Source organism: Macrobrachium rosenbergii, chromosome 15, assembly GCF_040412425.1.
Source record: "Macrobrachium rosenbergii isolate ZJJX-2024 chromosome 15, ASM4041242v1, whole genome shotgun sequence".
NCBI lineage: Eukaryota > Metazoa > Arthropoda > Malacostraca > Decapoda > Palaemonidae > Macrobrachium > Macrobrachium rosenbergii.
This window is the reverse complement of record NC_089755.1, coordinates 46765824-46792838: the sequence shown is the minus strand read 5'-3', so window position 1 is coordinate 46792838 and position 27015 is coordinate 46765824. Positions and strand designations below refer to the sequence as shown.

Sequence of the window (27015 nt, the reverse complement as noted above, 5' to 3'; positions counted from 1 at the left end):
TTTTGAATGGTAAAGCACAAACTATCTGTGTCTGCTTAAGTTATGCTTTATTTACCCATAGGCTCTTTTAGGTTTTGTACATACTATACTCTTTTTGTGTAAATGGATTGTTTAACAAGTTGTGTAGGTATTTGAGATTGGGTGTTAGTCTCTGGAGAGTAATTTTAAACTTATATTTCGTGATGTATATCTTTATGTGTAAGATTTATGTGTATTCCACACAGAATATGGTATGTATTTTTATTATGAATACAGTGCATATTTACATTTGCTGATCAGTTTTTGTTTGCTTAAGATGTATTGCAGTATTACAGCATTTCATTTGTAAAATTAACAAAAAAATTAAAGAACTATTTGTGTTGCAGATTGCTACACTGGATTCAGGCCAAACTTCCAGATCTTCCCATTACAAACTTCACAAATGACTGGAATGATGGCAGAGCTGTGGGTGCTTTGGCTGATGCTGTGGCTCCTGGACTTTGCCCTGACTGGCCTGACTGGGTGCCTGCTGATGCTCTCAAGAATGCTACTGAAGCCATGACGCTTGCAGATAATTGGCTTGGTGTGCCACAGGTAAGAGCGTTAAAACTTTAGGTTTTATCTTCAGAAATTCTAAGAGTATAGAGTAAATTCTAAGAGTTCATATAGGTGTTTAGGGAGTAATGTGTATGTGGTGTCGTACAGGGGATATTGTACTTAGGCTCTTTGAAGTGTTCCTGTGGTCAGTAGCTGTGTTATTCTTTGCAATTTACTTTTCATCTGCTCTGTTTAGTCTCTCAACCTAGCTGTCCACCTTCTTTAACCCTTCCTTGTTGACATGTTCAGCTAGCATTTTAAGAACAAGTTCCCTGGGCAAGCTCAGTGTGTATTTATGAATTACTTGGATGTGTGGTTAAGCTGCTTGGGAATAGAAGAATAATTCATCATTAAGAAAATGTTAGCTGTTAGCCTAGACTGCATTTTCACAAACTCTTACAGAGTGGTAACTTTTTACTTTTCTCCAGCTCATCACCCCTGAAGAAATGGTCAATCCCAACTGTGATGAATTGTCCATGATGACCTATCTTTCTCAGTATCCTAACGCAAAGCTCAAGAGTGGAGCACCACTGCGACCCCGCACCAATCCTGGCAGGTTTGTAGTGATTATCTTTCGTTTTTTAAGAGTCATTATTCACGTGAATAGGAGACAGGTAATTCATTTCTAATATATTATGCAGTTTTATAAATTTAATCATTATTGTTTTGTTACTTTCAAGAAATGGGTTAGTGAAGAAGGTGTAGGCATTATACATTTAAGAAATATAGACAAAGTATGCTGTTAATTTTGTTGGGTGTTTGTAAAGGCGGTCCTCTCATTATGTTTGGAATGGGGCAGTGGTGGTTGTTGTGGTGTCTTAAGATGTAAGGTAGACAGTAGTTGGAAAAACAAACGGTGACGAGTGAGAGCCAGGAGTTTGCAGTGGTAATGAAAGGCTGTGAGCGGTCTCGATTATGGTTTGTCAGTCGGGTTTGTAAGTCTTTCTTATGAAGGTCATGAGCTGACTTAGGCAAACAATACAACAAGAGCAGGTAATAAATTAATTAATTGTTATAAATTAGTTAGGCTAGGTGTTTATTCATGTAGAAGTTCCTGTTCTTTTTATATTATGCGTAAGGGACTTTGAAAAGTTTTTCTTTAATCCATTACTATATATGTATCTTTGAAGCAATTTTTATACTTGTGTGTAGGTAAACGGGTATCATTAAGATGGTTATACTTGTACCATATTTAGATCTGGATAAAATAGGACCCATTTCTTGTCTGTAAATTTTGGTATATATAAAAAAAAAACACAAAATCCTTAAGCTTTACCAGGACCAGTGCCCTCATCATCAGAGGGAATGAAACTAAATCAAAATTGTACACCGAACGTTACATGGACAGATTTTGATGTAGGTTCTTTCCCACTAACGATATCAATAGTAAATAAAGTTTAAGTGTATTTTAACAATATACCAAGATTTACACTCAAAAAAGGGTCTAATCTTATCCTCATCTTAAAGGGATGTGATGGTTCATAGTTTTCATATTTTTGTCTGTTAAGCAGCAAACTAGGTGTCTAGAGACATTTGAGACTGAATGTATGGTTGATGAATTTTATGAAAGACCTAGTTTTGTCTTATGAAACCTAGTGTTTCATGAATATCTGTTTAATCTTGCTGTTCATTTTATTGGTACTTGAAGGAAAGAAGAAACTGCATTTTTCAGTTAAGCTAGGTTACACTTTTATTTCATATGTTAAGATTAATTGGCCTTTGTTATTTTGTCAGTTGACAAATGATCTCATTTCCATTAGTTTTTTAGGATCCTCTGCAACATTTTATTTTTTAGTTCAGTATTTCTTTTTTTTATTTCCTCTTGATGGAGCAGTTTTCAGTAATGGTTCATTATAAATGAGTTATTACCTGTATTTCACAAAGATTCTTAATTTGGAACTTAGGCAAAGCTACTGCAGATTTACTTGGCTGTGCATTATTTTGAAAGCTTAATTTAAGTTTTTTACTCATAAATAGCATTTTCAAAATTCATATCAATGCTTTAAGTATAGTATATTGTATGTATACTTTTCAAATACATGTAAATAGCATGTGACATAAATGCTCTTAAGCTTTTATTTAGCTATTATACAGTACTGTATTTACTTTAATTTATCTATAATTACTGTATTGCTTTTTTGATTTAGCTCAGGATACTGACTGTAAATTGTTAATGGCCTTAATTTGTGCTTGGTTGTATTGAAGTAGGCGTCAGTTTTTTAAGGTCTTTGATTCATCAGTGCATTTTTATGATTACAGTTCATCAGGGAATCCTATGTAAGTAGCTATGACACTGCCAGCAAGATTGTTGTAACAAGACTGTCCCAGTAGTCAAATATGCACTGATCCTTTTGAGCAATCTAAGTTCTATATTAACATTCCTCATGTTTAAGGTACACAAAACAATGTTGCTGGAAGCTGTGTCTGTTGTTGCTTTTAAGAGTTGACATTTGTGCCAGCTGTCCACTTTCAGGAGTGATGTTAATAAAGTATTTCTTAATCATTGTTTATATTGAGCTTGAGCAAGAGGCCTGCAGCCAATTTTTTGTGGCAGTTTCTCTCTCCTAGAAATCCTGTAAATGGACGGCAGTGTAGACCCTTAAAGTTTTGAGGAGAAAAAATATTCTCTAGTTATTAACGTGCTAGTGTTCCTTTTTTTTTCTCTTTCCAGAAGATATAACTGCAATGATCTGAGTAGATCCCCAATTTTTTTTTTACACAGCATTTGAAATTGTTAATTTTATATTTTTTTATGAAGCAAATATTTTCTGGTGGAATCTTAGGACTAGAATAAAATTTGAAATCATACATTAATAGCAGCGGATTTCATAAACAGTACAGAAACTGTAACTGCCTACATGAACTTTTACATCAGAGTGACTAAGTCACACTAATAATGATGTAGTATTAATTTAGAATTAATGCACCAACCTAACATAATTAATGTACTAAAACTGAATTTGATAAACTTGCAAGTATAGAAACATATACTGTAACACTTAGTATCAAGTAAAATATCTTAATTTTGTAAATTAAATATATATAGAATGAGTTGAATTATACCACCAAGGAAAGATATGTATAAAGTGCCACGTTTAATGTAGCCTGTGTTAGTTGTAAAAGGACCACATAATGTTTTTTCTCAACAAGTTCACTTAATTTTGTAAATGCAGTGCAAGCATATTGTAAGCAGAAATGACAATGCTTTCTGAAATCCTTATCATAATTATTGTGCTAGAAATGAACATTATTTTGTATATTTTTTGTTAAGGCCCCTGTTAGAAATTGGGCAAAATGTTTCTTTTAAATGTATTTAGCTTCAGAGGTACATAATAATAATATGATTATTATGCAAAACAGGGTTCGATGCTATGGACCAGGAGTCGAACCTTCAGGGCCAGTAGTGGGAGCACCTACTAACTTCACCATTGAAACCTTTAGTGCTGGGAAAGGAAAAGTAGAAGCAATGTTACATTGTCCTGATGGCACAGTGGAAAATGTAAGGTTTAGCTGGATTATATTTCATTTGTGTCCGTATATTGTAATCTGACTTTTGATGTGGAAAGATTAATGTACTGTAATTTTTACTGGCTTTATTTAATGACTGATGATAATTGTTTGTGTGACTTTAAAGTTTTTTTTATGACAGAACTTTTTCTGTGTTCTAATTTGAATCTTTTTAACAGCTCCAGTGCAAATTCAACAATGACAGAAACCTCACCTATGCGTGTACTTATACCCCTAAGAGTGAAGGTGACTACATGGTAATTGTAAAGTAAGTTGCACATTGATATTAGATATTGAATCACGTTTTCTTCATTTTAAGATTAGTTAAGATTTAATTTTAAAGCTGGATTTTTTTAACAATAACAATAGATAGAATTTTGTTTAAAATTTTAAAAGAATTTTTGCTGGAACAAATATTGTGTATTGTTGGTAATATAAAGTAATTTTTTTTATTCATGTGTTACATATACAGTATGTAAAACTCATGGTTAAAAAGCATTATACAAAATAGGGCTATATTTTGAATTGTACTGTGTATGTCTGTGCCCTGTTGTATGAATTTGCTTAAGATATGCAGTACAGTAATAAAAACTCTCTGATGAAGCTTTAATTTCAGTTTACTTTGCACTTTTGGGATTACTGGATGACTTTGCCTAAATACTATTGTGTGAATGTTTTCCTTTCATCATTGGTTTTATTGAGTGATTATTGTCTTTTTGAGAAGTAACAAATTTAATTTATCTCAGTGGTGCACATAACACATACATATGTAATACTCTTGCAGATTCAGTGGGAGAGAGATTCCAAAATCACCATTCCGAGTCAATGTCTCTGGGTTCGCTGGTGACCCAAGCAAAGTCACAGCCTCTGGTCCAGGTTTGGAACCAGAAGGGGTTACCATTAACAGACCAACATACTTTGATATATTTACTAAAGGTGAGTGTATAGTCAAGAATGTAATAAGGGAACTTCAAATGAATTTTTTTGCAGTTCATTGCATGTGATGTATTTGAGGTTTTCCTTCTGTGATGGTAATGTTGAAGGGATTATACAAATTTTGTAGCATGCCTGTGTGGATTGTGTTGCCCATTTTATTTTGGATTTTGGTTCTAAGTTGTGTAATGTGTAGTACAGTACTTTTAATGAACTTTTAACTTTGTATTCTTGTAGCAGCTATAGTTTGAAGAAATGTGAGTGGTGAAATAAAAATCTCTTCATTGCATTTTAATTTGTCTCTGTTTTGCCTCACTGATATTCTCTCTCTTTTCAATCTCTGCTAGGTTGTTTCTTTAAACTTTTTTTACCTCTATAAATAGCTTTTGTGTTGCTTTGTTTCTTACCACCAGCTTTCTCTTGCTTCTGGTAGTACAATGCATGTGTGTTTGTGTTTATGCATAACTGCCAACCCATAAATATATTAACAAAGCCAGGATCCAGGGGTTGCAGTTCCCCTTAAGTTTACTTTGGAGGGAGTTCAGGGGTCATACCAAAGAAGATATTTTTTTTCATTTGAAGGCTTAAAAAATAATCTGTAACATTAGTAGTTTAAATGAATCTTACTAATGGATTTCAGTTACTGTATAGTGTACTCTACTGCCAGTAACAAGTATACTGTGCCTACATTCTACACAAAAGATTCCTGCTGTAATGATTCCACAATTTCCTAATAGATTATGTCATGTGGCACATAGCTTTCCATTGGAGGCTCTCAAAACTGCTGAATGTCAAGACACATGAGCAAATGATTATTAAGAAATCTCTAACAAAAAATGTCATTAGCTGAAGTATGAGTCATCCACCAGTTGCCCAAACCTGTATCTGATGTGGTCAGTAGATAACTGTATGCAGTTGCCGGTCAGCAGGAAAAACTTAGTTTTCCTTTGACACATTTCTTGTGAATGAGGAATGGATTTTTCTTTTCATTAATGTAGACAATGCTTGAGAAGGTGCATGCTTTGTGAGAATGTGATTTTTAACACCAGTGTAAGTTTCGCTCCAAATGTGTGAAAGTGTACAAGTATGATGTATGCATGTTTACAAGGTACTGTAGTGCAATTGTAGTTTAAGCTAATTTAGATTGACTATTCACTACAATTAAGAATGAGCTTAGTGAAGCCCATACAATTAATGGATCTGATTTTTTTTTTATTAAATAGTTAGGAAGATTGTTTTGGCTGTTAGTAGTACTGTATTACTTGTATAATAATATGAAAGTATTTCATATTTTTCTGGAAATTATTGCGTATTTTAAGGGGCATAAGTGTTGTTAACTATTGATGTAGATTTTAATCTGATTATTTGTCTTCTCTTTTCCTTACCTTTTGTTTACTAATACACTAATTATGTAACTAATCAATGGCCATGGCACTCCCACCTCTACTTCTTAACCAAATTCATTGCAATTGCATACACATGATTTTTTGCCTCATCTCTCGTGACCCATCAAATACTTTTGATTTTGGGACAACTGAACATGCTGTGAATTTACACTTCTTTAAACATTTCTGAAATTAACAATCAATGCTTAATAATTAAACCTGAATTGTGCTCAATTCTGGTATAAATGCTCTTTTTTTTTTTGATAACTGCTTATGAATTATGGAAATTTGCATTATTGTCATTGATAATGCTGCTAACTCACACTACTGTTGTTAATGCTTATTAATATGCATTACCTTTTTAAAAAAATTTCAATAAATGCTTTTTGATTGAATGGTATAAATATTTATTTGATAAATTGATACACATTACTTTATGCTTGTTTTTGTGTTTTTACTTTTATGTATGACATAAATTGTTACAATGGTATATACAATATTACACTATGATAACGATTGTTTTTCCAAAATCTTTCCCAAGTAGATTACACTCCTTGTCATAACTATGGTCCTCTTAGTCCTAACGTGAACCACTTGCAGTCATGTAATATTGTGAGAAACTCTCGTTCCCCCTTTCTTTCTAAGTCCTCAAAAGTACCTCCTTCCGTTATGAATATAGATGCAGGGCGAGGTACACCTGAGGTTATTATTCTGGATCCCTCCGGCCACAAGAACACTGTCCCAGTCAAGACTCGTCAGATCAGCGAGGGAGTTTATCGTTGTGAATATGTTGCTTCTAGTATTGGTCTACATTCCATCAATATTTTCTTTGCTGGGCAGTCCATTCCAGGAAGTCCATTTGGCGTCAAAGTGTCTCCAGGTAATGAATGAAATTAGCAACTTTTGATTTTTATTGCTGTATTTTTTTGAAATTATTTGACAAAAACTTTTTGACAGTCAAAATATAATAAATTCATTAATGACTTATTTTTATTTTTTCATTTTTCTTTTAGTGAGTGATGCCCGTAGGGTTCGAGCTTCTGGCCGTGGACTTCAGCCAAATGGGGTCAGAGTGAAAGATGCTGCAGATTTCAAGGTTTATACAGAAGGAGCTGGAGAGGGTAATGTCGAAGTCAAAGTCATTGGCCCAGGTAAGCTGCTTTACTGGACTTCAAATGAGCTTGTACTGTACTAGTAATATCCCTTCTAATTTAATTTTAATGTACAGTATACAGTAATACAATACAGTACTTTACATAACTGTAGATTAAAACCATATTTTGATAATTACATCTTATGCATCATGCATATGAGGTACTGTAAAAATCGTTATTGGAAAGTTGCAAAATTGCCAGCATTATCTGAAGTTTCAGCTGAGTAGGTTTTATGTTTATAGGATATTATTGTGAATAGGTACGGTACTTTATAATGATTATTATTACAGTTATAAGATGTTGTAACACTTGGCAGCTTTCAAGTGGCTATGATGTGCTACTGGAGAATTTTATCATCAACTTTGGTTTAGCCCAGCTCATGGAGCGTACAATTAAAAAGTGGATTGAAATGGAACAGAAAGTTTAGATTAGAGTAAATTTAGAAAATTGACAGAGTATAAGTATGCAGAAGGTGCTGTTTTAATGAGCATAGCAACACTAACTTTATAAAACCTGCTGAATAGAATGCATCATATATCCAGAGATATGAGATTTAGGATTAATCTTATAAGAGGAAGAAATATTGATGGCCAAGTTTGCATAGAATGGTTAAAGGGCACTAGATGGAGATAAGATTAATGAGGTTGAGTCTTTCAGATATTTATGAACAATGATAGCCAATACAAGTTCCCTTGAGCTGGTAATAGGTGAAAGACCAAAAAAATGGGAGGCTTGCCAAAGAAAATTCTGCATTGTAAGAAGAAATCTTTGTAACCTGTCTGGTGTTGGATGCAATTTAGTGTATGGCATGCACAGATACACACTTGCTAATTGGATATACTGTACAGAGAAAAGAGAAAGGTTTGTTACCATCAAACACCAAAATCTTAGGCAATAATCATGATATCACTACCAAAAATAAAATTGTTAACGTAACCTGTAAAGTGTGAAAACTAATACTGTATAACATGTAAAGTGTGGAAAAACAAGAAGAGAAACTCTGTCTTTAGTAATACTAGGACAAGCAAGAGAAAACAGTAAAAACTTGAGCACCAGTGGCCAAAAAATATTAAGCCATTACTGCACTGTAAGGACTTTAATAGAAAAAAAAATAAAAACTAAAAAAAAAAAAAAAATGAAAACACTGGTAAATAATGTGTATGAAACCTTCACAAGGCAATGTGAGGCTGCCATAAATCAACATCAAATCAGAAGAGAACTGGGAAAACGTAAACTAGTATGTGTTTAAGTAGGACAAGGGAACTTACACAGGTCTTCATAAAATACTAACCTTTGAACCAACGGTGAAAATCCTTGGTGTGATGGAAACGCCTATAAAAAATTTTCACTGAACAAGTTTCTTGCAATCACAAAAAGCCTGGGATGAAACAGGAAGATGAATTATGAGTTGGAATGGAAAATGAGTGACTGCAAATATAGGCGAGATGAAAACCTTGTGGAATGCAGGGTAGGGAAAATAGGTCAAGAGAGACATAATTGGACCAGTTTGTCACTGGGGAGCCTAAGGAAATCATATACACATGCACCATCTACTAGGTGGAGTAGGTACTGTAGTTTTATTATTGTCTTAATATGGAGCATCAGGCATTTGGTCATTTGCACAAATAGGTCTTGTAGTAGTGAACTGGGAAAACACTACTTTTAATCAGAAGCATGATAGTACTGTTGGAGTTTTTTTTTTATTGGTTTGTGTAAATGAAACCCTGACTTAAGTACGTATACACATTTGAGTGCATGTATTTTTTTTATGGGACGAAAAGCTTCGGTAAGCATGAGCTCTCTCAGATTTTCCAAAGTAGAAAACTTTACATTTCTACTCTTACAAGAAAGTTAGGTATTTTCTCATGTTGCATTTTTACTAGATTTTAAGCTTGGATGGCAGCTCTTAAAAAAGTACAGGTATTTACTAGTTCACCTTGAGAGATGTTCATTCAGGAGACATTGATTGGTCAAATTATGTAGTCTTGGGGTCAGCAGGTGCTTCTCTTTATATTTTACAACCTAAAAATTGAATTGTTACTGTTAATAAATCAAAGCACTTCAGGAACATTCGTTACTTCTATTTCAGGTGGATCTCATGAGACAGTAAAGACAAAGCAAATAGATGCATATACATTTGAGTATGTGTATCATCCCAAGAAGGAAGGAAGATATATTGTGATGGTATCATATGGTGGGCAGGAGATTCCAAAGAGTCCTTTTGAGGTAACTTTGATATTTTTGTATAAATGTTCCATATTGCTGTTAGTATTGACACAATTATTTATCAGAATTCTATATCATTTGTATGGAATGTTAATAAGAAATCCTTGCTGTAATCATAAATGCTTTTATCTTAAATGGACCGGACCCCGTAGTTTAGATTTTTTGGAATTGATTAGTGTGAATATATTAGTATGAATTGGAAACATCGAAACAAAATGACCCGAAGCATAGGCTAATGGGTTTCACTGACTTGGAAATCTAGTTGGTGAGTTTACTTTACTAGGAAGGATTTCTTTACTGTATATTTAAGTTTGTATAAATTGTTAGCATACATTGCAAATCTTGAGGTCCTGTCCTTTTAGGAATTTACAGTATGCAACATGTAAAACTTTGCTTCAAAATTGCAGTTCATTACTGTAATACATACGCAGAAACTAGAACCAAACGACTTTGTTTTTTCTTTCCTCCAGGTCAATGTTGGTCCTTACAAGGAGACAAAAATCAGAGCCTATGGTCCTGGACTCAAGGGAGGGGTTGTGGGTACCCCAGCACTATTTACTGTAGAGACCAATGGCGAGGCAGGAGCATTAGGTAAAGCAGTTTTTTGTGCCCTATAAATGTAAACCATTACTGTAATGTTCATTCACATCTGCTAGCCAAATTTGTAGTTGACTTCTGTATGGGGTACTGTAGCAGTTGTATAAAACAAGTCAGATTTTATATAATTTTATAACAAATACTGTTATGTATTGGGCCACTAAACAAGAAAATAATGGCTACCTGTATTAGAAGTTTGTTTTTAGGCTAGATGGCCTTGTTTTATGGAGTTATTATTTTGGACCAGAATTACAATTATTTGTGCTTTTTTATTTCATTAGATAACTAAAAATTATACTAGTTTTAAAACCAGATGAAAACATCTTTTGCAGTGTACCTTTTGGTTTAGCTGATATTTGTAGGTTGCATGTAACAGTACCTTTTTAGTGTATGAATAAACTGCAATTGCAGCACTGATGTATATTAAATACATGGACAGTTAAATTTTGTCATTAAATGTACAGATCCTGTAACTGATATGGAGGTGGATTCAAAATTACAAGTGTAAGCTCACCAGGCAGATTACAAAATTGGTGTGTGTTGTTATTTGGCATCAAATTAAGGTTTTGCATAAAATTAACTGTAGTCTGGACTTTTCTCCTTCAGGTTTTAGCATAGAAGGTCCTTCACAGGCTAAGATCGACTGCAATGACAATGGAGATGAGTCTGCCGATGTTCGCTACTATCCGACAGTGCCTGGAGAATATGCTCTTCATATCCTTTGCAATAATGAAGATATTCCAGGATCTCCATACATTGCTCAAATTCTTCCCAGAACAGATTATTATCCTGAGAAGGTAAATTTTTACAATTTGATTTTAATTCCATAACCTTCAGTTCTTGCAAGAGGTGATTTTGCCTTTTTTTTCATATTTTGCTCTTGAAAAACAAACTGCAGTAACATGATACAATTTATTTTTATGAGGTCTAACTTTTACTTACACCTTGCAGGTTAAATGTAAAGGACCAGGGTTGGAGAGAAATGGGGTTGTATCAGGACGATTAACAGATTTCCATGTTGACACTCGGGCAGCTGGTGATGCTCCCCTAGATGTCACGGTTATGGATGCAAATTACCAGCCAGTCAAACTAGATGCCAAGGATAACAAAAATGGAACCTATGACTTTTCATACAGACCAACAAGAGGAAACAAACACACAGTACAGGTAGTGCTAGTTTGTAACTAGATAATGTAATCTGAAACAGTGCAAAAATAGTCTCCAAAGTTTTTTTCGCCAGATAAGGGACTTCAGTATCTTTAGACTACTGTATATTATAATTATAAGAACCATCAACTACAAAATGTATAATGATCACATAATTATGCATTGTTTTTGCTGCATGTATACATTAAGTATAACTGCAATTAGGATCCAAGTTGTATTTTATTTTTTATAAGTTGTCTTAAATTTGTATTGATATTGAAGGACATTGCAAATTGTTGATTGACTAGAGTATCTCCAATTCAGGTTTCTTATGGTGGAGTGGCAACAGAAAATTCACCATATAGGGTGTTTGTTTCTGAGCCTACTGACCCTGGTGCAGTCAAGGTGTTTGGACCTGGTGTTGAACGAGGTGTTAAGTCTAATACTCCAACACACTTCAATATTGACTGCCGTGAAGCTGGACCAGGTTGGTAATGAGAGGATGCTCTCTCTCTCTCTCTCTCTCTCTCTCTCTCTCTCTCTCTCTCTCTCTCTCTCTCTCTCTCTCTCTCTCTCTCTCTCTCAGTATGTATGTAAATGAAATGTAGCTGATTAAGCTGTTGCTGTGGGTTTTGACAGCATAAATTTTTGCAAAATGTCATCTCTAGAATCAAATGTCAATTTACTGTCATTTTTAAATGCTCTCATTACATTTAGATATTAATTCTGTTTATATTTTATAATTTAATTTTGTTATAATTAGGTTTTTTGGCAATTATATAACTTATGATCACATTTTGTGTTAAATATGACACACGCAAAATTTGGATTCAAGCATCTGGTAAATCAGGGATTTTCCATATGTAAATTTTAGAAGTTTTATCACATAAAACTTCTGCATTGTTAATTATTTTTTCATCTACTGCAGGAGACGTTCAGATTGCACTAACAAATGCACAAGGTCAGGATATTCCAATAGACATACAAGATAATGGTGATGGAACCTTCACAGTCGAATACCTGACGCCATCTCCAGGAGACCATAGAGTAACAGTCCTCTATGCTTGTTCAGAGATTCCTCAGTCTCCAATTGTCGTGCCTGTTCAGCCTCATGTTGATGTAACTAAAGTCAAGGTGGATGGCCTTGAACCAAGTAAGTGCTGCTTTTAGTGTTTTATTTTTTTATTATCAAAGTGATACTGTATCATAGGCAACAATTTTTTTGAATTCTAGTGTTGAATATCAAGGTAATTCTCATCCTGAGCAGTGAGTAGCAGGATATAGAGCAGGTATTTGGGCAGTAGATAACTTTACTCTTTAATGATGAACTAGTTTTATCTCTGATATGCCCATAAGTGAGATTGAATGTGTGAATGATTTCATGATGTCATGTGTGTGGGAACCAGATGATTTCAAGCGTTTTTTGGGAGCTGACTGACATTGTACAAAAAGTTTCAATACAGTCCTATGTTTACAGTGCATTACATATTACATCATATTCATATAACAAGTGAATAAACTTTTTAATGTTTCTGCTAAACTTTCCAGTGACATAATACCAAAAATTTTCATTTCAATGCATTATTAGGAGAGGAGACAGAAAGTGAGTTATTAAAAAATGCATGAAATAGAAATCTTTTAAGAAAAATTGTATGAAAGTTTAGATTTTTTGTTTTGAGTAGATAATGTATTTCATCATCTGCAGCTTACTATGAGGCGAAACAGAAATCTTGACAGTACATGATAGACACTTTTTTGCTAATAAATTTTGTACTTTTTAGCAAGTGCATAATTTCGTGGTAGGTAGTCATATAAATTTACCTAAGGAACATTGCTGTTGAGATTTTTATAGGCCTGCATATACATCAGACTAACATCAGTCTAATCATATATCATCTCATTTGACAATTGACCTATCTCATCACCTGTAAATAATTCCAGTAGAATGTGGTAAAGCAACACAAGCATTTTCTTTGCCAAAGCTAATTCAGTCTACACTTACCATATACCAAGACATACTATATGGATGCATGTGGCTTCAGTCAGTGTTATTGAGAAGCAAATGAGGCAATATTTAAGTAGAGCAAATTGTATGATACAGACTGCATTTATTAATTGAAATATTTTCATTTGTAATAGATTGCATTGTTTGTAATTATTTTGACTTGTAAAGCATTTTTCCTGCCTTGGGTAAAGATTTTTGGAGGCAGGCAACTGGTTAGTCTGTGAAGGTCATGGAAAGATGATAGTTACATCTGGCTTTGAGTAAGCTGATAAGTATATTCCAGTATATCTTTTAGAATAGATTCTTTTTTAAAAGTATATTAAATTTTGTAATATGGACGCTTTATATAAGTATATCGTTACAATAATAAATGTCTTACATGGCAAGTATGATTTGTATGTGGAAACATACAATAAGACGGGAAACTATGAATAATGGTAGGTTGAGAACTGCTTCATTGAAGCTGGTTTATGTTCATAAGCGACATCTCTAATCATTTATGCTACTGCATGTAAGTACACTGCAGCTAAGGAAATATACGACTGGGTAATGAAGGGATATTTTTATGTTTTGTGTTATATGTAAATATAGCATTCCTCGATAGAATGACCTCTTCAGCTGTTTTGAAGTGTGTGTGTGTGGGGTTGTTCCTTTGAAGCCATGAAATGCAGTAGTTTGCAATGAAAGGGAAGTTGATCAATTTAAAATTAAACATTTTTTAACTAGAATACCTAAATTTGTCATGAATGCATTCACTGCAACTTGTTGGAAAAAGAGTGGGGACAAGAATCGAGCTAAATGAAAAATTTTTCTATAGTAACAGGATGTCTTTAGATAATTCAGGTTAATCAAAATATCACTTTCATAGCCTTAATGAACATAACCACCTGTAAAGGTTTTAAATTGTATTTTTTTAGATTTATTCTTCCATTGATTTACTTATTTATTTTTATAAAGAACCTGAAATAAAAAAAAGGACCCTTTCATTGTAAGGCATTTTATTGCTTGTATGAGTGAATTAAAGCTTGAGTAAGTTAGAATTTTACTTTGTTATATATATTTAAATTGTCAAGTTTTATGTTATAATAAAAAGTCTGAATTTTCCATTTTGCAACAGTCCATGTTGAAAACAGAAACACAGTGTGAAGCTTAGGTGTTGGTAGAGCTGTTTCAAATAAGATAGTTTCACTTTAGATAACACACAATTTTGGATAAGTGAATACAATAGTTTCACTTTATTTGAAATTAGATAAGGTTTGGAATATAGTTCATGATTAGATTTATTGTTCACTGAAATTGTGTCTATTCAGTACCATAAAGCTTCAATTACTACTGAAGTGATTATTGGAGAAATTTTGATTGATTAGGTTGGTGTCATACTGCAGCATACTAATCTGCTTCAAATTTAATTGCTGATTGAAAATCATTGTATATATCCAGCACTGAATTTTATTGTGAATTTTTAAGTATTCAAATAAACGAAAATGAAATGAATCGGTGTTCTGCACCAACGGAGGGTATTTTGTTGACATATTGATAAAATATGCTTTTCAGTTGACATGGTTGACTTTTGTGCATCCATATGTTTTATTTTAATATCCAGGATGTTTATATGTTGGTCTAAATGGGCTTGAGATATGGATTGTCAATATGTGAATCATAATCTTATGAAATGTCTGTTTTGCTTTCCAGTGTCATGTAAGTAGGGTTGTTTTTTTGTTGTTGTTAATATAATTTTTGTAATGTTTGTTGTCTAGCTCTTTTTAGAAAGTATTTGTCATTAGAAGGGCTTCATTAAGTTGTCTGGGATTTAGAATATCTGTCTTATAGTGTGAAATCCCATTTTAAGCTTTGCTTGTGAGAGTAGAATTAGGGCTCTTAGGCAATATTTGACCTTTCTGTACTTCAGACCTTTGATTGATTTTGTCATTTCTCCAGAAATTTCATATACCATGGATGTATGATGAGTCATGTTTTTCTTGTTTTGAATCTCCTGTGTGATGTAATGTTTTCGTGGTATTAAGTGTTTAATCTTGCTTAGAAAACTGGTGTGTGCCCTAGGGCAAACTTCAGCTGTTATTTCCTTTCCTTTCAGGTTTTTTGAGGGAAACTTGGCTAATTAGATTAGAAATGTTTGAATAAGTATGAACTTTCATATAGAAATGTTTGAATAAGTATGAATTTTCACACATGTCCTACCCATTTGTAGGATTATTTATTTCAGTACTTTGCACATCATTTACTATTCGTAATCCTGTTGAAGTACAAAAGAAAATTTTTACTCACACTAGTGCACTTATTCTTTATATGTGAAGTAAATGGTACCTTTAAGGATACCAGGGAAATACCATATCTGATGGCATAAAAGTCCTTCCTCCCAATTTCAGAAGGGAATACTGTATTAAGAAAATGCATGTAATGTTATTAAAATAAAGAGCTACATTGTGGCAGAAAAAAATTAGGTAAAACATGTAATTAGGATAACAAGGGAAATTTTTTTTTTTATTATGATTTTATTGTAATTTAAAAGATAAAATAAAAGCAACTTAGGCATAGCACAAAACAATTCATCACACTCCCCTCATGTCCTCTGCCTTCAGTTAATAACTGCATTGGTAACAATGAATCTGAGCGCTTAAATTTACAAAATGAAAATAAAGAAGCAAAATTATAGGTTGGAAGTAAATTACTTTAAAGATTGTGTATTAGAATAAGACTTTTGGTAAATTTAAAGTTACGTACATAATTGTCTTTTTACATTATGTAAAGTGGATTTGTAAACCTAGCCTGTGTGTTTGTTTGTACATGTGGCAGTTTTGACGTAGGAAAAACTGGGTTCAGCTTCACTGAAGATAAGGGAAAATGCCCTCTTATCTTTGAGTCCATAGTGTTTTCATTACGACACAATACCCGGCTGCAAGACCAGGCTAGGAAAATATTTCTTTGATACTAGTTTAGTCACCATGGGAGCGCTGGCACACCATGGGGGGTGACTCCTTGAGGACTCAACAGCAACTACCAAAAATAGGTTTTTCCTACGTCAAAACCTGATATATATATATATATATATATATATATATATAAGAGAGAGAGAGAGAGGGTGGGGGGAGGCAAGCAAACGTACAGTAAGTGGATTGAGGTTAGTTTGCATGTTTGTGTGCTGTCAAATACTTTAGTGTTTGTGTGGGTCTGTTGTCTGCTGTATCATTGTAAGGGTTTAAGCCCTCTTGACACTACTGTAGGAGTTAAGAGTGTAGGATAATTGTTTAATAGTAAAACTGAAAAATACATGCTGTATTATTTATTGATAATGAATGATGAAATGGCAGCTCAGGTTGCAAATATTGCCTTGCAGAAGGTTATCTTTCATTCAGCCAACAAATTCAAATAACCAGCAGCCCTTTGATCTCATGGATGCTGTTTATGAGGGATATTACTGTAATAATAATGATAGTACAGCAGTACAGTAATGATAACAATGGTATTTGAGCAGATACCAGTATTATTAGAGTATTTTGGAGTTTAGTATGGTACAAGTACCAGCGTCTTGATGAACGCTAGCTCACGCTATACCCCAGATTCGCATATAAAACCCAGGAGACATTTTGAATCGTTATTTGAGAAAAAAGAGGGTCTTGTATGCCTTCAAATATGGTAATTTTAAATTGATTATATATTAGCAATATAGCTATTCGTAGAAAGTTTTTAGCTTAACTACCAGTAATTTTACAGTTCTGGTATTGTCAGCTTCATCATATTTCACATCTGAGATGCACATGCAATATAGAAATATGCATTTGCAAAATACACTGTAATGTGGGAACTTTTCAATAAAAGTACAGTACCTCTATATATATATATATATATATATATATATATATATATATATATATATATATATATATATATATATATATATATATATATATATATATATATATATATATATATATATATATATATATATATAATGAAAGCATTATACCTCCTAAAGGTAGTACAGTGTAGTACAGTAGTTACTCTTACAATAATTAAATGTTTATACAATTGGGTTTTGAAACTAATGACATTAATAAAGAAATGGATTGGTAAATGGGGTTTGAGCTTGTGCAACACTGAAGTACATTAATTCTTACCCTTTTAATTCATGTAGGTCTCATCTAGAATTCATGTGGTTTAAAGGGTAGGAGCAAATTGTCCATTTTCTGTTATTAGGAACTTAAAATAGAAAAAAATTTTCCATGAAGACTGTCTTATCAAAGGTGGTCGAGTTTGAAAGTTGTTGAATAGTTTACCAGTAATCACTAATTATGGCTACTGTCCATATCCACTTTTTTTATCAGTTCAAAGAACAGATGCTTTTTGATTTGTTTCCTTGCAAGTGCTATTTCTTTGTATGTGTTCATTGCAGTAACTACTGCCATGTGTTAGAAATAGGCTGTTGTACCTTCAAATAATTTTTTGTTTCCTTGGAAAAGTATAAAACTGCATGCAGTGTTAAGGGATATTCATTGTGCATCATTGCAATTATGTGAAAATGTTGTTTCCTTGCAGAATTTTAAACTGTTAATACAGTAATCTTTGGTGTTCCAGTTTTGAATTGTGAATGACAATATTTGATCCAGACAATCTGATGGAACCTTTCTGATGTTGAAAGTAATGTCATTGCTTGCATAGGCTGTTAAGTAATGCCAGATAAATATTTATTCACTCTTTAAATGCAGTCAGCCTGCCATTATTGCATACATACAGACTATAGTTTCTTTAATAGGGAAATATAGAATATTTAGAAGTCTAGGTAATCTTTTACTATACTTCTGTTCTTCAAAAGTAAGTATTAAATACATTTGCTTATTGTATACACATACAGTTACTGTTTTTGTCATTTATGAAGTTGAACTTACAGCATTCCTGTTTATGTTGTAAGAATATCTGCTGTAAGGGAGTTCTTTAATACTTCCTACAAAATTGGGTAAAATCTTTAGTCACACTCACAGACTGTTGCAGACCATTCCAGAGGGTTGGCAAATAAATGAATGGGGAAAATAGGAGCAAGATGCATTCTAAGTAGTAGGTAAACTAGTTGGGAAGAAACAAAATTGAAGGAATGAAAAGGGAAAGCGGCAAAACACATATCTTGGGCTGTGCAAACCATGCAAAAATAAACCTCCAGTATCAAATGCAGTTGCTAAGCACACATTACCATAGGCACTTTGCAAAAGAGAACATCTGTAAGAGAGTTGAAGGTAATAGCCCATTAGTAAAGTTGTATCCTTAAAACTTATTTTTATGGCACATTGTTAACTAGGCTAACAGACCGCAGTTTAAACTACAGTACTTAATAGTGCAGGAGTAATAATAATAATAATAATAATAATAAAAATGTACATGTACCAGTAAGGGTGATCTTAAGAATGTGACCTTCACTTTACTTTGTGTAATGGCATGATCCTGTAAAACATCAGATTTTGGCTTTATCACACAGACTACAAACACATTACCAACAGCAACTTCATTGTTGATAGGCTGACTGTATTGTCTTATTGTTCTTGATATTTCCAAAATAAGGTATTGCTACTTATGACTATACTGATTTGATCTTTTCCAGATACTTGATTATCAACTTAATGTTAGCAAAGATGGACATAACCATCTTGATTTATTCTTTTGGGCACTCTGATATATAGGCTGTTAGGGTTATATTAGCGTGCATGATGTGTTTTGGAAAGTTTTTTATTAGATTTTCAATTTTTATCTTCATCATTTGATGTGTTTTATAGATGATTATTACTAGCAGGATTTTGTTTTGCTTCATAGTAAGTCTACTTTTCACCAAATAATTCAAATAATCATTTTTATGCAAGTCATCTTTCTTAACAGAAAAATGCTTTGTATGCATGGACTGTGAAGTATGTTGTGAAATTAGAGAGCTGTAAAACAAGTGCAGTAATGTTTTAGGGTAAAGTACAGTAAATCTTTCACCAAAATACTCTTACCATTTACATAAATATTGTTACAGTTTAATGACCCTTTTTACTCCAGTTTTGTTTGGTTGATACCTCATATGTAGAGACATCTATATATCCAAAAGCAGCAAAGCTTGATATATATACTAGCTTATCCCCACTGCAATAAGTTATATTTGTAAAGTTTACATATTATAGTGTATTCCTGCTGAGCTGATTGTCTGAATAGAAAGAATTTTTTTCATTTTTCTGACTGGTTTATTCAGCTTTGGAAAATGAAATATATTTAATAATACAACACTGTTCAGGTTAACATCATCTTAGATAAGCAGCAGTATAGGGAATTTCGGACCATACAGTAATTAATCACAAGGGTGTTATTTTATCATTTAGTGAAAGTGTGATGTTTTTGTTCATATTGTTGATTCCTCTTGTTAAAGGTCCAAATCGTTTTTAAAATTTTGTAAATTTAAATTAGAAATATATACTACCTTAGTTTTTTCTTCCTTGCAATAGTATTGAACCTTTTTGTTGGATCAGAATTGTTGAAGGCAACTGGTAGTTTTAATAATTTAATTCACATAGCCTTGCTGGTGAAATTTTCAGTTTTTTGAACAATTTCATTGCACTGATATCTAGTCATCTGAATGTGCACAAAAGTGGGTTATAGGCAAGAACAGATATTTGGGGAGCACCACTAGAGTTTAGGTCAGTTGTTGTACCCTCAACTGCAACAGAAATAGAATGGTCAGGTAAACTCTTTAAGTTTTTACCTGACTTTACAATATGTCCTTTAAATTTTTGCATTCTTATTAAAAACTGGTTACTTCAGTTCATCATATTTAACTTTGATAACATTGGGAATATAATGTGTAGGCCAAATGTTATTGGGTTCTGAATTGGTGAAATTAGGTAGGTAATGTCTTTGGTAGAACACTGTACAATATACTGTATTGTGTTTCTAAGCATAAACACAGGTAGCATTTTAGCTAATTATTTTACTTGGTAATTACATGACCATTATTTACAACATTCTCATTTGATTACAGCATTATTTATGTATCTGCCCAAAACTCTGTTGGTTTTAATTGCTGCAACTATTACTTCAGTGGGAAAAGTTATCTCAAAACATCATACTGTATATTATATATGTATAGTAATTAGACAAAACAGTTTAGTTGATAAATTAGCATGTTTACAAATGTAGCAAATGCTCTGAAACACTATGCAGATATGCTTAAAAAGACCAGAAAAAAGTTTTTTGGTAGACTTATATCTGAGAAGTTTGTTTGATGTGATACTATGTATTCAGGGTACCTGTTATGCATGTTTTTAATATGTAATGGATTTAGGTACAATTGTATCATAACCAGTCACAATACTTTATTCCTGTATTTTAAACCATGCAGCTAGGAAAAGCTTGAGGTTTGCTGTCAACCCCATGAAATAGGTTAAAGATGAAAGGCATATATGTGTCAATACTTTCTATTTGAAGAATGCAGTTGAAAATACAACTTTTGTATAGACCTTATACAGTATACTAATTTAGGGTTTTATAGTTTTCTGACTTCTTCAATGTAGTAATGTATTTTCTTTCAGAAATTATTCACTCATACTTTTGCAACAGCGTTAATAAAAGGTTTAATTCTTGTACGACTGGATATAAATACAGTAATCTATAAATCCCTTAGTAAGGAACAGCTGAACTTTTTAAAAAATGTAAACTAAAATAGTTTCTCACACATATCCTTGTTTTCTCCAAATAAAATTTCATTATAAGGTATAACTTAAGAGGGTACAGAATTTAGGAAATTTTAGTGAAAAAATCCCTCCTCTCCCCATAAAAAAAGATGAAAAGACCTTTAAATCATTCTTGGCATGTCTCTTTTAGAACAAAAGTAGGTTAGGAGTGCCAGGAGTAAAAAAAAAATAAAAAGTTCATGAGCATAGGATAGAATAAGACAACCATAGTACTGATAGGAGAACAGTGGAACAGCCAAGTAAACACATCAGTTACAAGGTTAAGATGTCATATCTTACTTTTGATTAAATTAGAATTAGGTTTCTTTCCAGTAATGTTGGGGTATGGAGTGTACAAGTGTGTTTGTTTATACAAATAATTGCAGATGTAAATTGGTAGAAAACTTGCACCTTAGGTAAATTAAGCATATTTTATCAAGGAAGAATTTATTTACTGTAGGTAATCTGTGGAAAACTTGATTGCAGTCATGAAAGAGAGAATATAAGATTAACTTCAAGTATATTGATTATCATCTTTATAGAATTCAGGTCTTCTATTTTGCTATTTGTTTTGAGTAATATTTTTTCATATGTTTAGTCTCCCTACCACCATTATTTTCTTTATCACTTATATATATGGTAAATATGACAGTTCTTATATGATGTTTGCATTATATTGATAAAAATTTTTACTTGTAATTTTTGTATATTATATTTCAATTGCAACTTAAATTTTCTGATAAATGGGTTTGTGTACATGCATTGGTGGTGTATATGTGCATGAGTGCTTTGTGTGATAATTTTTGGAGCTGACTTGGTCATCACTACAACAGCTGCGCCCATCAACTCCCTGCAACAATTCAGAGTTATCACACAAGATGCTGGGAGAGCCGATTTTGCTGTGTCAATTACTTCACCGTCTGGCATGAGGGTACGTGCACATGTTGTACCAACTCATGAAGGGTACTTGGTAAACTTTACTCCAACGGAACTTGGAGAATATCTACTGTCGATTCAATTTGGGGGCCAGCCTATCAGCTCTGCACCTTATAGGTTTACGTGTACACCTGGAGGTGATGCATCTGCTGTCAGAGCATGGGGACCTGGACTTGAGGGTGGCATTGTGTGTAGACCTGCAGAGTTTGTTATAGACACAAGAGAGGCTGGTCAGGGTGGTCTCGGAGTTACAGTTGAAGGACCTTGTGAAGCTGCCATTAACTGCAGAGACAACGGTGATGGTACCTGTGCTGTGGCTTACCTTCCAACAGAGGCAGGCCATTATTCAATCAATATTACTTTCAATGAACGGCACATCCACGGCTCTCCATTTCATGCCCTCATCACCCATGATCAAGATTTCAAGCAGATTAGAGTCACTGGCAATGGCATTCAACCTCATGGTACTTCTTAAGTCTTGGCAAGCTGTAGTGTTCATAGACCCTGTGTGATATTTTATTTTGAAGCATGTGATAGTGTCGTAGTATAATCAAGGAAGAGTTTAGCTCTACGGTACCTGAACTTAAACTACTGTTAAAAGTGGTAATCTGAGCATGTAGTGTGTTGAGAACTTACTAGATCTGACAAAGTACAATTCTCCAGCACATGACATGGAGGTGTTAATTTTTTGTTTATTTCACTAACACCAGTGTGGTTTTTTTTCAGTGTTTTTATTTTTTTTCTGTAGGTAGATACTGAACATTGGTGTTTTGCTTGCACTGTGTGAAGATTAGTATATAAGATTCATATTTTATGAAACATTGTTACTTTTTGGATATATTGCAACTTTTTCCATGTCCAGAAAAAACAATATCTTAAATTTGGAGTCTGTAGCTGCTTTGGTATTACAGGTGTGTTTGTGAATTCACTGACTGATTTTGTTGTGGACACTCGTGCACTTGCCAACCTAAGGAGGGATTCAAAGACCAACGATGTTAAAGATGGAAAAGGTGATGGCAAAGTGGTTTGTGTCATAACAAATCCTTCTGGTGTTCGCACAGATTCATTCCTGAAGCCACTCACAGATGGTACCTACAAAATATCTTATACTCCATTTGAAGAAGGTAAGTGATCTTAGTGAATTTTCAAGTTATGGACTGACTGATTGATAAATAGAATGCCACAAACTGATGGGTGAGGTAGTATTCACTGAACCACGAGGCCTCTTCTCCCTTTAAAAGAAAAAGGGCAGGAACTCAGTGAAATACTGTACAGTATATGCTGTATATGTATGCAATTCTTTGTAAACTTCAATAAATAGATGGATAAGTGAATGTAAAAATATCCACTGTATTTACTGCTTCTTAGTGTGTTTTTTCTAACATTAATGGTCTGAGAATATTTAGGAGTAGTGTACTTTGTTACTTTGAGTGTTACTTTAAGAGCAATAGATTCTGTTTTGGCCATTTATGCATGATTATCCCCATTAAAGAATTTACCAGAACAAGGGCTATGCAAGATTTTTTGGAACAAACGTTTATGACAAACTGCAGTTTCATTTAGTACTTTAGTACCTTTGTATGCCCAGGATATAGAATGTGCTGCATTAGTCCCAGTGGTGAATGGTTTTCCTTTTTTGAGGGGGTTGTGTGTGTGTATGTGTGAATGTTCAGATAATCTTGTATGTGGAAGACTTAGGTAATTTTAATAGTTTTTTTTTTTTTATCCTCAAATGGGAGAATAAATATAAAATAATTTCTGTATTTTTGTTGGAGGTTCGTATAAATGGCCAAATATGGAATGAAAACTCAAATCATTATGGTTATTATTGCCACTGACTTATTTTGATGGAATTCCATAGCATTCTTCCAATTTATCAAACAATTAACTTGAAATGGGGAAATATCTTTGTGTACAGTTTCAGAATGCAAATTTTAGTTTTTAATGTTAAGAATATCATATACACAACCTAATCATCTCACGACATCAATGAATTGTTCCAGGTCGCCACACTATTGATTTGTTATATGATGGAGTACCTGTTCCTGGGTCACCTTTCACTGTTAATGTACGCCGTGGCTGTGACCCTAACAAGTGCTATGCCTATGGACCTGGCCTTGATCATGGATATGTTAATGAAGTAAATACTTTCACAGTTGAGACAAAAGGTAAGGTTTTGAAACTAGTCAGTGTGTGTATGTATGTATATATGAAGTGTGTAATTGTAAGATTGAGATATATTTAGTTGAACAAAAGATAGATTTGGCTAGTGAACTGAATTTTTTAAGTTTACTTAACTGGCTTGGTGTTGGTGTCTTTAAAAAACTTCAAAGGAACATTTTATTTTTCCTCATATTTCAGGAGCAGGCACTGGAGGACTTGGTTTATCTGTTGAAGGTCCATCAGAAGCAAAGATGACCTGTAAAGATAACCGTGATGGCTCTTGTACTGTAGATTACGTTCCATTTGAAGCAGGCGATTATGACATTGTCGTTAAGTTTGCTGATCAAAACATTCCAGGATCACCTTTCAAGGTATTTCACAAAATTTTAGGTTGTTTATGAAATGCACATATACTGTACAGGTATATAGTTTCTTGTTAATTCAGCAGAGTTTTAAGTATCAGAATAAGCAGCTTCCATTGAATAACTTAATTGTATATAAGATATATTAAAAAAAAAACATTCGTATTTTGCCGTTCTGCCATGTCAGCTTTTACTGAAGAGTATTATTATTTGATGGACATTTTTTGGGGTGATATCTAGTTATTGAGGTATGTCTGCATTAGTCAAGACACAGAACATGTAATGTGTGTAGTAGAATCTTAAGTTTTTTGTTATTCCAGGTGGTTGTTGACCATAGTGTAGATGCATCACAAGTGGTAGTTTGGGGTTCTGGAATAGAACCCGGAAAGGTGCGAGCTGGTGTACCTCTCACTTTCCATGTGGATGGCTCTAAGTCTGGGAAAGCCCCCTTGGGTGTTGACATAAAAACTGAACATGGTGAGTGCAAATTTCATTTTTTTTATAGTGTGCTGCAGTGCTTGCAGATTTGCTTAATGTTGTGTCTTTATAGTACTTTAATCCCAAAGAATTTGTTTATGGTGTAATGTTAATGAGAAAATAAAAAAAATTAGGATTGGTCACCCCCTTGAACAAGGTAATTGTCAAATGTATTTTAGCACCTTATTCCAGAATTGATATCAGTAGTTTTTCTAAAGATTTAAGCATTAGAGGATTGTCATATGTCTCATGTATACTAAGCTGATGAGCTAGCATCATTTTATTACAACACTCTTGTGAGAAGGTCCTCTGAAAAGGTAGAAAATCAAAACATTTGGGCCCTGTACTTATTTGCAGAAGGTACTGGATTACGTTTCTGATAGAGAAGAGTTGTTGTTACAGCCTTCTTAATTTTGTTCAGTCTGATATTTTTGTTTGTAGGCAAAATGTGAATATTTTGTATTACTGTACATTGATTTTATTACAATCCAGGCCCCTTACCTAGAAGTCCAGAAATACGTGATAATGGAGATGGAACCTATGATGTTACATACGTACCTCACGATGAAGGCACAATGCAGACTGCTAATATTACATGGGGTGGAAAACCTGTTCCAGGAAGGTAAATGGTTCTTCTTTTTACTTACTTATACAGTGATGTACACTTTGCTGTAGTTAACATTATTTATATTTTATACTTTACAGCAAAAACTTCTGAACTGTCGGGAAGCATTTTCACTTGTGTATGCTAGATTAACAGTGTTTTGCTTTAGCACTGAACTTTACATATCAAGATGCATAATTTTATGAATTGGTAAAAGATGATGTAAAAGATAGGTTAGATCACTTCAGGTGTGTACAAAAGGGATTTTCAGTTGATTTGGAATTTATCTTAGTGGCGAAGCCCCCACCCCTTCCTTTTTTTTTTTAATTCCACATCCAATTGGCTTTTGATGTAGGTAGGAGGAATCTCATTATATCTGATACTGAAGATGGTATTGATTTAGGAAGCTATTCTGTCTTTGAGGATGCAGGATTTATAGTTTAGTGCTGAGAGTTTTAGAAGAGAAGATATTTTATTTAAACTTAATCTTGGCAACTAAAAATCCCCTTGTAGGGTGAAGGGTGAGGTAATTAATTTCTAGTTCTTGAACTGGTGGAGGGGAAGGGGCTGTGGATTTTTTCTTCACAAAATTGTTTGCTAATGATCACGCATAGAGTACATTTTACTACAAATTTTAAGAATTTTTTTACAACTAGAGGAAAGAATCAATATTGCAGCAGGAGCGCTTCTTTTTTATGATTTTTTCTTCATGATAATAGAAGAATAATATCTTAAGGATTACTTTAGAAAAGTACTGAGACAATAAGCATGTGATACCTTGTATTTATGGTTTCCTTTAGTATAATGGTAGATTTTAATGGTAAATTTTGTTGAGAGTTCTTGATTGTAATGTACAATGACAAATTTAATATGCTGGTATTCCAAACAGTTTTCCTTTTGTAGAGCATAACTTGTTTCATTATTATCGATACTGTATCTTTGACAATTTGACATAAGATAGACTCTCACAGATAAATGCATTTCCTGGCTTTTGATTGATAGATGTACTTTTGTTATTGAATTTGTGGTGACAGTTTAAATATTCTGAGAGGTGTAAATTTGATGGTATTTGCAGGTTAGTTTTCTTCTGAATATTTCGAAAGTTTGTGTGTGTGTGTGTGTGTCCATCTTCTCCCAAATGGCTGTTTTCATGAGTAATCTGATGTTGTGCATTAGTTTTAAGATTAATCATCTTGAAGGTTAACAATTCACTTTGATGGTTGTGTGATATATGTGCT

General features: G+C 33.3%; 1 protein-coding gene across 21 annotated transcripts in view; it reads left to right on the top strand.

Annotated features, from left to right (window-relative positions):
* Nucleotides 1-27015, top strand: part of cher (filamin-A) — a 292709-nt gene that overhangs the window by 144768 nt on the left and 120926 nt on the right. For 11 of the 21 annotated variants that reach the window (XM_067117617.1, XM_067117615.1, XM_067117612.1 and 8 more), the window contains 18 exons: nucleotides 366-573; nucleotides 1005-1132; nucleotides 3937-4075; nucleotides 4263-4351; nucleotides 4868-5019; nucleotides 7081-7281; nucleotides 7415-7552; nucleotides 9645-9781; nucleotides 10252-10372; nucleotides 10985-11175; nucleotides 11330-11545; nucleotides 11849-12011; nucleotides 12453-12677; nucleotides 23083-23295; nucleotides 24175-24339; nucleotides 24533-24705; nucleotides 25017-25173; nucleotides 25666-25795. In XM_067117617.1, the coding sequence (XP_066973718.1) occupies nucleotides 366-573; nucleotides 1005-1132; nucleotides 3937-4075; nucleotides 4263-4351; nucleotides 4868-5019; nucleotides 7081-7281; nucleotides 7415-7552; nucleotides 9645-9781; nucleotides 10252-10372; nucleotides 10985-11175; nucleotides 11330-11545; nucleotides 11849-12011; nucleotides 12453-12677; nucleotides 23083-23295; nucleotides 24175-24339; nucleotides 24533-24705; nucleotides 25017-25173; nucleotides 25666-25795 (2946 nt within the window). Of the gene's footprint in view, nucleotides 1-365; nucleotides 574-1004; nucleotides 1133-3936; nucleotides 4076-4262; nucleotides 4352-4867; nucleotides 5020-7080; nucleotides 7282-7414; nucleotides 7553-9644; nucleotides 9782-10251; nucleotides 10373-10984; nucleotides 11176-11329; nucleotides 11546-11848; nucleotides 12012-12452; nucleotides 12678-22068; nucleotides 22636-23082; nucleotides 23296-24174; nucleotides 24340-24532; nucleotides 24706-25016; nucleotides 25174-25665; nucleotides 25796-27015 lie in introns of all 21 variants that reach the window. The other 10 variants (XM_067117602.1, XM_067117600.1, XM_067117601.1 and 7 more) reach the window with 1 other exon arrangement.